The sequence below is a fragment of the Chanos chanos genome, chromosome 15, assembly GCF_902362185.1.
Source record: "Chanos chanos chromosome 15, fChaCha1.1, whole genome shotgun sequence".
Taxonomy (NCBI): Eukaryota; Metazoa; Chordata; class Actinopteri; order Gonorynchiformes; family Chanidae; genus Chanos; species Chanos chanos.
The window spans coordinates 2,319,132-2,335,733 of NC_044509.1; the positions used below are offsets into that span (position 1 = coordinate 2,319,132).

A 16,602-nucleotide genomic window follows, 5' to 3' on the forward strand; every position below is an offset into this window, starting at 1 on the left:
TCTTTCTCTGTACCATGGCACTGTGAGACGAAACAGCACCACAGTCTGCTGGGTTGTGTCTGTGAGGATGCTTTTCCTAAACAGCTGTAGTCCTGTGAGCGTTTTTATCACCTTGGAGCTGACACCTGTACAGGGACGGACGACAACAGCCCTCTGCTTTTTGTCTTTATTTGGCTCTGAGCTTGTGCTGCCGCATCTGCAACTGCCAGGGGCTCAAGAGCTAAACTGGCCTGAGTCACCAGTGTTCTGTAAACACAGACTCTGTGTGTGTGTGTGTGTGTGTGTACGCACGCACGCACCCACGTGTGCACGTAAGTGTGCTTGGGGGGATTGGGTGTATTGGTGGATGGAGGGATGTGTGTGTGTGTGTGTGTGTGTGTGTGTGTGTGTCTGTGTGTGTTCACATGCCTCTCTGCCTGTTGGTGTCTGTGAATGTTTGTCTTTTCATATACAAACTCTCTAACATCCAGCAAAGAGATGAGAAAATTCTCTGAGATTCAAATCAATCTGTCTGCCTTTCATTTTTCCATCCAGACAAACTCATAATGCATATCAAAGCTTCTAATTCATACATAAATACATGGAAGGTAATCAAGCCGACGCATTGTAAGGCAAACGCTATCCTCCCACTTGTCACAAGTATACCGAATATATGCTAGACAGAGTCTCCCCAAAGCAATCATTTACATGAGCTCAATACAACCATGTTATGCATTCAGTAACTGCTCTGAAGTCAGTTTTCAAACCCTCATGTGTGAGGGTTTGAACTAAGAGTGACTGAGAGTGCCGCTTGTTAATCAGTGGTTTAAACTGAATGGTTCAGACGGCTAGATGGTCGCCCCCTAGTGTATTTTCCGTCCTATGGTTTACCACGACCACTGGCAAGACCCCAGAGTGGGAGTGGTGAGAGAACGGGAGAGAGACTGTGTGTGTGAGAGAGTGAGTGAGTGAGAGAGTGAGAGAGAGAGAGAGAGAGAGAGAGAGAGAAATCGCTGTCAACCACCAGCAAACCTGACTCCTAGTGTGTATGTTTGGGTGTGTGTCTGAGAGGCAACCCCGCGTTTGATGACCGTTCTAACGCGAGGACACGGTTGACGCTGAACTCGTTATAACAGCACACACTCTTCGGTTCTGAATGGGCACAATGCGTCGAAACAGAGCGAAACGTCACTATACAAACAGAGAGAGGAGAAATGCTGAAAAATAGACTTAACATCAACCACGAGCGCACCGTGAACTGAACTCGTAAGTTAAGTTCTGTAAGGCAACTCGCCCCAGGGGTTCTCAAGCGAGGTGTGAAAATTGGACCTGCATGATCCAGATATGTTCTGACTGAAGGTTCGTCGGGACGGGATGAAGGCGGCACTACGGACCGGGAGACGGCGGCCGTTCCAGCGGTTTTGCTGCTGTGGGTTCGGAGTGTTGGCAGTCATATGGCTCGCACAGGTCCTGCACCTGACAGGTGAGAGTATATGCTGCTAGACCATGATAGACTGTTGGTCAGATATTTGCTCTGGACCTCTCCGTTTAGAATTGAGTGAGATCTTTAAACGGCAATTTTGTCACATGATTATTTCCATAAGACCGTTATCCCAGTGGTTTCTTTGTAACTTTATTAAACATGCTTCTGATTTCGCCGCAGTAATCTTACAAATTAGTTTTTTTGTTTTAATATAAAAAGGCTATTTGGGATATAGACGTCTCTCACCTGCGTCACACCTCTAGGCATCCCGCTCGCGCGCCGACACCAGCCAGCCTCTTATCCTCATAGAACCCCTGTCTTAAGCCCCTCAAAATCCGGTCCCTGGTAATGCACGCTCATTTTAGAACAGGAATGACCCGCATCAGCTGCTAATTACAGTGGTAATTGCAGTAAGGAGTGTTTAATTAGTGGACAGCCAGATCGCTATCACATTTCTCAGTGGAATGAGACTGTATATTGTTGAGGTGCGGACTATTGTGAGAGTGTTGAAAAACGGAAAATATCTGTGTCGGTAAATGGCCTGTAGTTGTTATGATAGTAATGTTACTTTCCTTACAATATCAGATGTAAAAAAAAATCGGTTTTAGAGGTATGAAAAGTGTAATACTCTATCTCATCTTGAGGAGGGGAATCAGGGTGACTAGTCAGGATTACTGTGGATGTGTGTGTGTGTGTATGTGTGTTTGTGTTGAGTCCAGCTCTGTGCTTTCAGGTTCTCTAAAGCTGGGTCTCCATGATGGGCTCCTTGTTAATTAAGAAGCCAACAAAGAGTCTCAACAATAAAGCCACAGGTGATCTCAACCTTAGCCTTTTGAGTTAGGGCATGAGAGACGGGCAAATAAGTCAAAGAGGAGGAGGAGGAGGAGGTGTGTGTGTGTGTGTGTGTGTGTGTGTGAGGAAAAGAAGAGAGGAGAGAGTATGTGAGAGAGAAAGGGACGGGGAGAGAGAGGAGGGGGTTGAAGGAGGGGACAGTTCCACAGTATTTGGATGTAGTAGCGTATGTACAATATTTCATTCCATTTGAAATGTCCCTGGATAGAGGCTCTTTAAGGACTTGCTCTGCTACTGCTGGTGCTCATGGATATTCTCAGAAGAGTTCATCTCAGCCTCTCTTTTTAAGCATTAATAATCAGAGACTGTCTTTAACCATTCTCCTTCATCTTAACCAGTCAAATCCTCTTGATAGCTACTGTACATCATTTTCACTATTCAGTAGCTCTTTTTAGTCTCTCTGTTTCATCAGGCGATCACGGTTTATTCAAACCCTTTGCTTCATCCTAACCCAACCACAATCAGGGGACACTGAGGCCCCATCTAATGGAGTGCTGTTGTTTTCTTCCCCTTAAACTACATGGGTAGGATTACCTCACGTAGCCAATCAGAAAGCAGATTAGTCTTCAAATTTATGGGGGGGGGGGGAGAGATTTGCCCCACTGTTGGAATTCATTGCAACACAACGGGAAAAGAAACCACATTTACACAGCTTATTTCATGTTTGTTTTTTGATTTGCTACAGACTAGACACAGACCTTTTGCCAAAATTTACGCTGACATGTCAATGCGTAAATCTTTATTTGGGCCCAGACACTCATATTAATATGCGCATACAGGTCACTTCTCCATTCATCCGTATGATGTCTCAGTTTACACTGTCACTGTCCAGCCTGGAAACATAAAGGTCATTTTTGCAAGGGTAGGGCATCGTTAAAGGGAAAACTATGTCCATCAGGCAGGGCAGGGTGACCAATGAGTCAGCCAAGTATCAGCACGGTCGTAACATGGATGAAGATTTTAGTGAGTGTCTGTAGTGGAGAAGTGTCACATAGTGAGTAAAAACCCATTGCTGAATTTGTACACCATTTTTCTAATGTGCATACTCCTTCTCTTATATGTTTCAGTCAAATGCAGAATTAATCAAAGGATAACACTTTCCAGTCAATATCTCCTGATATGAGCCTGTTATCAGATTGATGCACTAGGCTACTAGTGCTTTTAGGTTGTACATCTTGTCCAATTGTAACATTATGTAATATTGTAGGGGGGAAAACTCACTCACTCACTCATTATCTAAGCCGCTTATCCTGACCAGAGTCGCGGGGGGCGCTGGAGTCTATCCCAGCGCTCATAGGGCGAAAGGCAGGGAAACACCTTGGACAGGTCGCCAGTCCATCGCGGGGGGATGTTAGGGAGAAAACTGAAGTTTACAGCTAATGATGGAGAGTCCAATGGTTCTCAACTCCAGTCCTGAGGGCCCCCTGTCCTGCGCGTCTTTGTTTTAGCTCAGGACTGACACACCTGATTCCACTGATCTATTAATCATCAAGCCCTTGATTAGCTCAATTTACTGTGGTAATGAAGGGTTAAAACAAAGGTGTGCAAGACAGGGGGCCCCCAGGACTGGAGTTCAGAACCACTGGGATAGTCTATTTAGCTGAATTTTGATTCAACAAAATGTTATTATAAGTCAGCAATATTTGGTCAATATGAGCCCATGAATTCTACCTGTTAATATGCATTGCATTGTTGGGAATGCTTGTGGAAAGACAGCTATCATGTAATTTTCTTGATGATAAAAACAGATAAGCCGTTCATTGAGTGAATGTAGTTGTGTCCCCTCGGTAATTTCTGTTGCACCCTCGCCAAATTAATCCTGCCACCAGGCCTAGCCCCAGGAAAAACCTGAAGAACCTTCCCCACTGATTAAAATGCACAGGAAAACTGGTTTTCAACAATCATAACAGTATTTCTAAGCTCCAAATTTGCAGTGTCCATTTTTCCATCTTTGGCAGGTGTGCAGGACAGGTAGGTAGTATCAGAGAAAGCAGCTCCAGAGGTGCTTAGTTAAGAACTGATTGTGCATCAGTTACTGGTGAAACAAGAGCTCAGAATCCTGGTGGACCACCTAAGATAGGAACGCATGAGGAGGCTCCATGAGGAGACTTGAGGTCAGGGTGCACAGTGTCCAAAGACATGTAAGACATGTAATGTCAAAGACATGTAACCAAGAGGTATCCCTCAATGTCAATAAGGGCCATCCTCCTGAATTCTTCTGTAATGGTTTGACCCCCAAAGGTGACCTGGAGGCTACCTTGAGGTAGTGTATTTCCCTCAATCCATAACCTTCAGGATAGGGTGCACTTGGGGACTGCTGACTGGCAAGTTGGGCCCAGAGTTTGGCTTGAGTGATAGCTAAGATGTCCAGCAGCTCTCTCTCTCTCTTCCCCTTTGAAGCTGATGCTTTGGTGACAAAGCATTCCATGGGACTTTCCATGCTTGGCAATAAAGGGAATTTTGAATAGAACTGTGAAGTTCTGTGCCAAATGAAACCAACTGACTACGGGCACTGGCATTGGTTTCCCTGCCCTTAGGTGAGGTACTTCACTGGGAACTGAATCCCTCTGAACTTGACACAGAGTTGCTAGCTCTGCATTAAGTGGCAGGCAGTCTGCACACTCTGCTCCTTCCTGAAGCTGTTAGTTGTAAACCTCGAAGTATTCAGTCAGACTGGTCCAGCCCTGTGGAGGGAGAAGCGGAGGTTGATAAATAACAGAGTGTAGATTTCCTCACCCCTTCTTCCAAGCACGGCTTGAAATTAACACCTGCTCACCTGCTTATTAATAGCACTTTCTTTCTGTAATTTGAATTTTGTGAATCTACAACACAGTTACTTTTTTTTGGGGGGGGGGGGGTGTTTGGCTAGTGAAAATACTGACTAGTTAATAGCTTTGTTTCCAACTAGCCACGGTAGCGAGTGTGCTACAAAGATTATTTCCAGCCCTGTTATCTGGTCATGAGGAGTTTGATATTGCAACTTCCAGACAGCTGTTGAAGAAACTGGGTTCTTTGATTTCATTGCATTGTGTCATCTGTTGGGTTGCCATCAGTTGGGTTGGGTTGTCAGATCTTGTCAAACCCTGTACTTTGGCCACCTAGAATAATACTTCTATACTTTGAATTGACAGGAATCTAAATGTATCCCATGTAAGTATTACTGTGAAATCAGTTCAGAGGATGACACAAAGAATGGGAATCTTAAATTCATTTCTGAGGACGTCTGCCCGCTCTTCACCAGGTAGAAAAGCGCACATCTCTCTGCAAGGAACTGGTTGCTGCTTTTTGGGAAGAGGACAGGACCATCTTACCTCTCAGTTCTCAGTTCTCAAACAGGCCATGGAACCATGGTCCGGTTCTGAGGCGTCGTAGAGGAAATGAAAGTTCCTCAGGCTGCCTCGGGTGGTCTGTTTCTAAAAAGGAGTAGCACCTTGGTGTGAAAATCACCTGGAGGTCCTTAAGTTGCCTAAGAAGATGTGCTTGATAATTGAGGCACCGTTACTTAATTGTTGCCACAGTTCAACGCCTCACGCATTTAAGACATTGCAGACCTGTGCCTTAGCTCTGCCTGGTAGGCAGCAACTTGCTCTGGAATCTTAGCTGTCCTCTTTTTGATTTTTCCTCGGTTGTGGAACCAAGGCCTCCTTTGCTGTGCACAGCCATGGCATATGCCTTGCTCAGGCAGGAGTTGCATAACGTTTGCGTCAATCTAGGTCAGCCTTCGCAGTCTTATCCTGGAGAAGCTGGATGTCTTCTTCATCAGGCACAGACATTTGCCATGGTTTTTTTCACATGGGACTCAAGGCCAGTGTAGATGCATTATTGTGGAACTATCACTGGCACTGTTATATCTCACCAAATCCTTGTGCTGATCTGAGTTGGGATATACTACAGCAGCGATATAATCCACTCATAGTAACCAAATTTATCCAATCTACTCACACCAAGTATCAGTGATGATCCACTGAATAGTCATAATCAGTGGTCTCAACACATCTTATATGGGCTTTATGGATATCCCTGCAAAACCCTCAGCGTCACTTTATGATTGTAAATTGGGTGGTCAGTGTACGGAATTTCGCCGTCCGTTCACAAGGCAGGAATTCTTTACAGTAGTTGTCAAAGCTCAGTTTTCTCACTCACCTTACACAGCACACGTGGGTATTTTCTGTCACAGGTTTTCTGTTACAGGGCTTTTAGAGAAGACTCAGTTGTTTGATGGCTTATAGAAGCAAGTATCTGCTTTTACTTTTAATCTAACTCATCACTGACTCCTTGAGGTTTTCTGTTTGAAGTTTGCTCTACTGTTTCAGAAAATGATTGCCATAGTCACAGGGTGGATCGTGTGTTCTCATTCTCTTTCTCTCCTTACATTCGAGGGCTTGTGCTGAGTCTCTGGGTCTGGGTATTTTGATCTCAGGTGCCATCTCGGTGCTAAGGAGAAGATTGCAATAAAATGCTGCACATCTTTGCATGTATCTTTCCTTTTACCTGATGGTTTCCATTTGGTGTGACCGGGAAACCTGGTACTGAGTCTTCAACCTGGGACGTGTAATCCACTCAGTTAGTCAAGTCAAGGAAAGCTGGGATTTGTACTCTTGAATGTACGTCCTGAAACTGGAGCTGGCATGGTGAGGTAGCCTGCCCAGTGTCCTGGGTTAATGAGACCTCCCTCCCAGCTTAACATTATCCTTCCTCCTCAGTTGCTTAGACACTGTTACAAGGATGCACACACACAAACACACACACACACACACACACACACACACACACACAGCGCAAGCATGCAGAAGACTTTCAAATCTCCACGACTAATATCGTCGCCATATGCAAGTTTTGCTTTGTTATGGAATGCTAGTTGATGAGGCTGTTCAAACATCCTAAGATCAAGCAACATGTCTGTGGACGACACCTTGGAGTTGAGGACTTCACCACAGGTAGGAACTCCTTCAGCTTTTGTGAGGATCTTTCAGTTGAGTTTTCTGGCAGAGTGTTCTCCAGGCCAGTCCTCTCTGCAACTCTGCAAATGCCTTTAAATCTAGACAGGTTAGGAACTATGGGAGTAGACTCTCAGTGTCTTTGCCTCCTGGTTGCTGGTGTCATGTGGCGCACGTGGATTGACAGGGAAGGTATAAACTCTCTGAGGTTGGCAGTGACAGTCATGGTTCTTATATCTTGAGGTTGAGGTCATTAAGTGATGAGCTGGCTTCCCATACTGGGAGGACTATGAGTACCTCATACCCAGAGTCCTAGTATAATTAATCTGCTCTGATTGCTGATAGTTTGGTAGTGACAGGCTATAAAGTTCAATAGGGGGTTGATTTAAGGAGTATGTGGTAGAATTTAAGTTTGATATCAGGCCTTTGTAAAATTAGAGGTCATGGTAACCTAATGAACAGCTTCCAGGGTTCTTGTGGAATCTCTGAACGACAATGTTACCAGCTGTTCACCTGGACGGCACTGTGTGCAGTCACGAGAGAACAGCCTTGGCGTTGAAATGAATACCCAAACCTCCAACTAAACCTATCATCTCTGTCTGCTGATTTATCCCTCTCTCTGTTCATTCTTCCATCCCTCTGTTCATCCATCCATCCATCCATCCATCCATCCATCCATCCACCCATCCATCCATCCCTGCACTTGAGAGTGTTGAAATTCAGGATTCCTCAGGAAGATGGGAAAGATAAAAACATTGCATTTGTTGGTGACGCATTGCATCTGGGTTGCAAAATACAAGTCGGATGATAAACCCATGGGACATCGTGGTGCCGATATGAGATATGATAAAACAGAGATTAAAGCATCCAGATTCAGTATGTTGCTGGTTGCATCCGTACCGAGTGCAGACTCCGAAAATGAGCAGATTGTGTTTGCTGTGTAATGAAATCACAGTAATCCAACTATTTTATAGTTTTTATTTTACACCTGATACATGATGCAAACAAAATTGCTGCTGCAGCTGCTCCACTTACATTCATGGTCTTGGTTGTGTCTGTGGGATGAGTCATTTTGGTAGTTTAGTAGTTTAGTGCTCGGCTGTTTTTAGTGGCTTTTGTTTCTCCTTGCAGCTCCCTGCCACTCTTCTCAGCCTGTCTAATTACATCACTGTGCACACAGGTCGACGCACCACAGACGTGTGTGTGGAATATGCCTGAGCAGGTCGACGCACCACAGACGTGTGTGTGGAATATGCCTGAGCAGGTCGACGCACCACAGACGTGTGTGTGGAATATGCCTGAGCAGGTCGACGCACCACAGACGTGTGTGTGGAATATGCCTGAGCAGGTCGACGCACCACAGACGTGTGTGTGGAATGTGCCTGAGCAGGTCGACGCACCACAGACGTGTGTGTGGAATATGCCTGAGCAGAGTAACACTGCTCCTCAGCCCTCTCCTGCTCCATCAACTTTATGGCTTCACGAATCTCGGCTGTTTTGCTATCACAGCCCTTTTACGATGTGTATTTCATGGAAATTCATATCACGATGACAATAAAAATGCAATACATTGCGTGTGTTTGTGTGAGAGTGTGTGTGTGTGTGAGTGTGTGTGTGTGTGTGTGTGTGTGTGTGTGTGTGTGTGCGCGTGTGTATTTGTGTTTGTTCCCTGAGGAGGTTACAGCTCTCTGTCCTTGTTGTCTTTGTGATGTTCGTCCTTGCATATACTATAGACGCAGTGTCTCCTCATTAGACTTTAATATTAACCAGACCACCTCTTCACACCTCCACATCAAAGTCCCAGCTTAATGCCATTCTTGGGCAAGAGGACCATCACTAGCCTTGTAATGAACAAATCGAACCCTAGAGTGAAGCCATGGCAGCATGCTGATGATTAAACAGATATAATGCAAACTGTCCCGGTTATTTTTCGCTTTGTATATTATCATAAGTCATAAACGATTTACCCACCTAACAACACACACACGCACACACACGCACACACACACACACACAGAGGGACTGATCTCTGTGTGTGGTATCAGGAGTGATTTGTGTAGTATTTTCCACAGCGGAAGACGACGATTGGGGTAGTGACATATATGTGTGGAAAGGACTCTCTCTTGATTTTGTCCATATATAGCTGTACAAAGTGAAAGCCCAAATACAGACTGTACTACAGTGTGTGGGACTGATAAGAGACCTGGTTTTACCCTGGTGTGTGTGTGTGTGTGTGTGTGTGTATGTGTGTGAGTGTGTGTGTGTGTGTGTCTGTCTGTGAGAGAGAGACAGAAAGAGAGAGAGGTCCCAGCATTGTATACAGAACACTTGACATGGATGCACAACATGACCATACTAAATCTCCTATGGATTCCTTCCTGCTGTCACTGCCTCGACCCTTTCATGGTACAGTGACCCAAAGCGGACAGGCCAACGAATATATCTCAGACGGAGAGGGCTGATTTGCGTACGGAACACAACAATAAGTGGTAAAAATATTAGCCCTGAATTTCATCCAAAAATCAGAGCTGGAATTTCCTGCTGATGGAAGTTCGTATGCTTTATATCTGAGCAGTATTGTGTGATCTATTCCAAGTGATATTATGTTTGTTTTTACTTTTTTTAAAACAACAAGACGTTGACTCGGTCCTGAGACACATCATTTATCAGTTGTGACTGCTTTCTTGGCAATGATGGTCAAAAGCAATTAAAAAAAAAAAGTTTGCGTTTCAAGCCAATAAAACACAAATTCTGTATCACAAAATTTGGCACATGAACATTTTTACCCAGAGATGAACATTTCATGTCAACCAAGGTCACAAACGCCATTTTAAGGTGCTGCTTGCCAGTTGCACCAGACCTGGTATGGGTTATACGTTAAACGGTTTGGCTTGAGCACGACTGCCTCCACCTTTAGCCAACACAGCAGTTTGGTGGGTTTCCACTTGCTGCTAGGAGCTAATGCTAACATAGACTGGATTCAAGTGTGAAGTACACACAGCACAGAATTCTTTGTTCAGCTGTGAGTGAAATGTAAGTAAAGACATTGGTGTGGTAAGGTCTATAACCGACACTCATTCTTGGCACTGTGAGTACAATGAATAACCTCTGGATGCGCCATGAAATGAGGTCTTGTTTGATGGTATATCAGATGTCATTTCGGTGTAATTGCATATATTTCATAATTCATGTAATTTTTTTAATGTAATTATTCATTGTGAACACAAATACAGAGAAGTGATGCTATACCTCAGAAGTTATTTGATTACTTAAAGACCTACTTGTTCCATGCCTTTAGGGGCTAAAGCAGGAAAATGTTAAATAAAAATCTTTAAAACATTAAGTAAGTTTGACTTTTTAGTCTCTGTGACATTTGAATATGTGTGGTTGCCTATTAGTCCTTGCTTGGAAAGAACTTAAAAGACAGTGCTCAGAGGTTTCAGTCCTTGCTTGGAAAGAGCTTAAAAGACAGTGCTCAGAGGTTTCAAGATTGGAAACTGTACATGTAACACAGCAATAGATGTGACTTTACCATATGGTTATTGTACATTTTTAAAATTTCCATGTATTTATTTAAAAGAGACGTTTTGCTTGACATAAAGAAAAAAAAAACGTTACTCTATAAAATGGATTGTTATCATTTTCCTCTCCATTTCGCAGTAGAACTGTCGTTTAGTCTTTGTTAGTCTTTATGCAGTGTGAACCTGCCCAGGCTTGCTGTGTCATTAACCCGTGCTTGCTTTGTGATTCTGTACAGAGACAGAGTCCGCTGGTTCTGAGCTGGGTGAAGAACTGCATTTTGACTGGTCCAGACGGACACTGATGCAAGATATAGCTGAGAACCAGACTGCAGAACCACCCCGTGCAGGTGAGGAAAACAACAACAACAACAACAACAACAACAACAACAACAACAACAACAATAAGCAACCCAAACGCATCCCAAACCGAGTCATCACCCACTGATCACACATGCAGACAGTGACAGCCGAACCCAGATCACACATGCAGACAGTGACAGCCGAACCCAGATCACACATGCAGACAGTGACAGCCGAACCCAGATCACACATGCAGACAGTGACAGTGGAACCCAGATCACACATGCAGACAGTGACAGCCGAACCCAGATCACACATGCAGACAGTGACAGTCGAACCCAGATCACACATGCAGACAGTGACAGCCGAACCCAGATCACACATGCAGACAGTGACAGTGGAACCCAGATCACACATGCAGACAGTGACAGCCGAACCCAGATCACACATGCAGACAGTGACAGTGGAACCCAGATCACACATGCAGACAGTGACAGCCGAACCCAGATCACACATGCAGACAGTGACAGTGGAACCCAGATCACACGTGCAGACAGTGACAGTCGAACCCAGATCACACATGCAGACAGTGACAGTCGAACCCAGATCACACATGCAGACAGTGACAGCGGAACCCAGATCACACATGCAGACAGTGACAGTCGAACCCAGATCACACATGCAGACAGTGACAGCCGAACCCAGATCACACATGCAGACAGTGACAGCCGAACCCAGATCACACAAGCGAACAGTGACAGTGGAACCCAGATCACACATGCAGACAGTGACAGTGGAAACCAGATCACACATGCAGACAGTGACAGTGGAAACCAGATTGTCCTCAGTGACACTCAGGGGAGTAATCATGGTGGTATTTGGCACAGGATCAACACTGTGTAAAAAAAATGACTGAAAGTTTTTATAGAGGCCCGCAGTAATATCTCCAGGGAGAACTGCAGTTTCCTTATCCCCACGGCTGCTCCAGAGCCATTCAGACTCCCATAGCTCACAAAGCGAATGCATCTTTGAATAAGACCTTAATGAATCAATGTGATGTAGAAGTCGGGTATTTGGCGACTGGTTTAAAACCATGTAGTTGCTATAGGCAGTTTTACCACAGTCATATCTCTCTTTAGACCCAGTGCAGCTCGTGTGTGTCTCATAAACCGCTGTTTTCAGCCTTGCCCAGTGATACACTTTTATACCCTGAGAACACTGGAGTGTGAATGTGTGAATGTGACTGTGCTAGGTGTCGATGTCAGATGACGTTTATACAGTGTGTGTGTGTGTGCGTGCGTGCGTGTGCTGGTATGTTTGTGTGTGTGTGTGTGTGTGTGTGCGTGCCTGGTGTATGCTTACAGGCATTTCCAAGTCTGTTTGTGTATGCTTTGCTCTTACAGCCGAGACACACATGGCCCTGACTGGCTGGCTGTGGTTAAGGGCTGGCTCTCATGTGCAAACCATGCTGGGTAAACTTGGCCATCTGGTCTGCACAAATACTCGCAAATTTCTTAATGACGAGAGCTGACGCATCACCCTCTCCTCCGCAGAATATGTTTGTATATATGTTAGACAACATTTGTTTAAACCACCGAGTGAGTGGTAAATTTGTCTTGAAAATGATTTGTGGTGAAACTGTAGATTTCATATAAAGGCACCTGTGTATGTGTGTGTGTGTGTGTGTGTGTGTGTGTGTGTGTATCCAGCACTCTGTCAAGGTCAAGACTGGCTGTAGTGGTTTCATTGTCTCTCTTCTCCCTTGCTGTAGTATTTAAATGAACACTCTTTCACAGAGCGATCGTTCAGTGAGAGGTTAGATGGGAAGAGGCTAAGTCATATTTTTTCATTCTGCCTTATTACAACCAAACAGGCTTGTAATTTCTTTTTTCTCTCATACTTCTCTTTAACAATAAAAAAATGGAGAAATCGTACTACATCACACTAATCAGAGGACACTTCTAAAAAAGGCAGTTAGTAAAAAACAGTTTATAGTTCTATCCATCACTGTATTTCACCTTTACAGGGTTAGAGTCATGATTTAACAACGCATACCCTAACCAGACTCACAGAGATTCAAATACACAAACACCCACATCCACCCACACACACACGCACACACACACACACACAAGCATGCACACACACACACACACACACCATAGTAAATCTATCTGTGTTTTGAGTCCTATGATGATCGAGCCAACAATCTTGCTTAGCATCTTATATTTTAACATCACACATCTTAGACTGTCATTAAATATAATCCTGCTATTCTCCACAAACGTCTGGGGAGGTTTATCCTGGAATAGAGTGTCACTCAGTACCAGACAAAGGGAAGCTATTGAAGCCATTCCAGTCTCCGAACTAGACTCACAGTATTAGTATAATAACATTCTTGGTGTGTAATCTTGTATTATAGATGTCTATTGTGCCTGCTCTGTATTGAGTATTATGTGTGAACTGTGAGCTGGGTCAGTTCTCAATGAATGTGATTACAGATCATCAGTGCATTATGTAATCAGAGCTTGATCAGATGAATCCATCTGCCCTACGGGAAGCCTGTCTGTCTGCAGCAGTCTGTACAAGGAGGTAGATCTCTCTCTCTCTCTCTCTCTCTCTCTCTCTTTCATGCCCTTTCTCTCTCCCCCCCTCTCTCTTTTTCTCCTTCGTGCTCTCTCTCTCTCTTCCTCTCTCTCTCTCTCTTTTTTCTCTTGCTCTCTGTTTCTCTGTCTTTCCTCTCCCTGCTCCTTAAAAAAGAACGCGACGGCATGGCAGCCCTCGTCTCCAGGCAAGGACTCTTTGAGGCCGGCGTTGCTAAGCAACTGAATGCTACATTTTTTTGGGAGTGTGTTGTTTGGAGGCCAGTGTGTATGTGTGTATGTGTGTGTGCATGTGTGTGCGTGTGTGTGCATGCGCATGTGTGTGTGTGTGTGTGTGTGTGTGTGTGTGCATGTAGGGCTTCAGACGGGTGTGTAGAGAGAGAAAAAAAAGGAGTAAAAATGGAGGGAGCTATTTTTAGATGTGTCAATATGGATCTCTCAGATGGTTTTTATGCTTTTCCTTCCTAATGTTGACTTTGGCTCAGTAGTAGCCGTTTCTGTCGAAATTGATTATTTTTTTCCATAAAGATATTTTTATATATGCTGAGAATGCTGGCATACCCTTCATTGAAAATTTCCCCTCAAAAAAGAGCTAGAAAAGCCATGAGTTTTATCAAGGGAGTAATTCATTAATCTTGTCACATAAAAGCAAAAAAAACCAAAAAACAAAAAAGTGGTTATGTGTGTAAAATGTGGGGTTAGTCTCCTTTGGGGCTTGAGTCCCTGGGAATGCAGCCTTGTCTCTGTACCTTTATTCAACCCTTTTGTTGTGCTGAGTTTGTCAACAACCCTTTGGTTCAGGACAATGGTCACACACGACCTGCGGCACCATGCTGACGGCTGGGTCCTGCCTGGGCCAGGTGCATTCTGGGATTTTAATTGGGCAGCAGAGATGGCTGGAATCTGCCCTCACGGTGGCTGGAGTCACTCTGTGGCAGGTGTGGTATTGGGGCGGGAGTGGAAAGATGGAACGTTAGTGTTGTGTGTCTCACACTGCAGAGAAAACTGAAGGAGCTGCTTGCTTGTTCTTCAGTATCTCTTTTTTCTTTTTTTAAATGACGTGAGATTTTTCTCTCTCTCTCTTTCTCCCACTGAATCACTTAGTGTGAGCTGAGATCATGTTCGGTGTGACTGGCTAGTGTCATGTGGTGTGACTGAGCGTGGGGGGAGAGATCAGTTCAGTTTTACGATTGCTTCTCAGAACAGAGAGAGAGAGAGAGAGGGAGAGAGAGAGAGCGGGAGGGTTTATTGATTAAACCCCTGTGTTCTCTTGCAGAGACTGGGAAAAAATGGAATAAAAGGTTTTAAGGCGTACCGGTCTCCTGGGAATAATTGACAGCTGGGTTCTAATAGTTTTGTCTGTGTTTTTTGTGTGTGCATAGTTTTTTTTATTTAATTTAATTTTATTTTGATGGTGCCTTTGATGAATTTGTACGTACTGTTGTTTTCAATAACACTTTATATAATTTTGAACTTCATTTAATTGATTTGTATGGCTAAAAGGTACATATTTACGATCATTACAGAAAGCAACAACGATTATGCTGTGTTCTGTGTTTTGCATTGTGTTAGTATTGGTGGCAAAAGGTGAACAGACTGCTTAATTTAACATACCAGGACATACACACATAGTTTGCTTTTGGCTAGCCAGTTTAGTGGCTAAAAAAACTGACATATGAAACTGATATGAAGTTTTGTATTCACTATTTGTGTGTATTAATAAACAGTGAGTGGGATCTGTATCATTTCAGATAACACATTCTATAATAACAATGTAATAACTATAACAAAATATTCTATAATAACAATACAGTAACCATAACATTATATTCTATGATAACAATGTAAAAACTATAATAACACATTCTATAATTTCAGTATAATAACTACAGTAACACATTCTACAATAACGATATGATAACTGTAATAACACATTCTATAATAACAATATAATAACTATAACAACATATTCTATAATGACAATAGAATAACTACAATAACACATTCTATAATAACAATACAATAACTATAATAACACATTTTATAATAAAATATTTTATAATAGCAATATAATAACTATAACAAAACATTCTATAATAACAATATCATAACTGTAATAACAAATTCTATAATAAAATATTTTATAATAACAATATAATAACTATAACACATTCTATAATAACAACATCATAACTATAATAACACATTCTATAATAAACTATTTTATAATAACAATATAATAACTATTACACATTCTATAATAACAATATCATAACTGTAATAACATATTCTATAATAAACTATTTTATAATAACAACATAATAAATATAACACATTCTATAATAACAATATCATAACTATAATAACACATTCTGTAATGGCAAAATGTGTTAGCGCATTCACGATGAGCTGAGCAAATCACCTGTGTGAATAAACAGAGAATATAAAAAGATTCAGTAAAAGATTCAGTAAAAGATTCAGTAAAAGTAGTGTGATTTCTGTCATTAACTCCAATAGTAGTACACTAATATGGGTCTGATTTTTCTCTCAGGTGTGTATGTAAATACACAGCTTTAGCAACTCTTCAGAACACATCCCATTCACAGTCTGAAAGTGAAGAGACTTTCTCTGAAACCGAACCAAATCTGTGACGTCGTCTAAACACGACTTATGTCATTTATTTCAGTTATTTCTGTCAATCTTTATGCACAATTTAGTGTTAAGAGTTTTGAAGTGGTTAAATATACAGTACAGTTAGATAGACTATCTGTAATCTCATATCATTGATAAGGGCTCAGATCTTCATGGGAGAACATACATCAGACAAAGACAGTTCTTTGTAACGTCCTGTCCTGTTAACTATTTTAAGGTTCTCTTAAATAGTCCATTAAAAAGCTATGCAGGGAATTTTGCCCATGTCCAACTGG

The 16,602-nt window shown here is 42.8% G+C and overlaps 1 protein-coding gene across 1 annotated transcript in view; it reads left to right on the plus strand.

Annotated features, from left to right (window-relative positions):
• Positions 1-1,353: 1,353 nt before the first annotated feature.
• LOC115828505 (sodium/potassium/calcium exchanger 3) overlaps positions 1,354-16,602 on the plus strand; it is a 35,109-nt gene continuing 19,860 nt past the window's right edge. Inside the window, exons 1-2 of the mRNA XM_030792510.1 lie at positions 1,354-1,462; positions 11,009-11,119. Of these exons, the coding sequence (XP_030648370.1) occupies positions 1,354-1,462; positions 11,009-11,119 (220 nt within the window). The remainder of the gene's footprint in view (positions 1,463-11,008; positions 11,120-16,602) is intronic.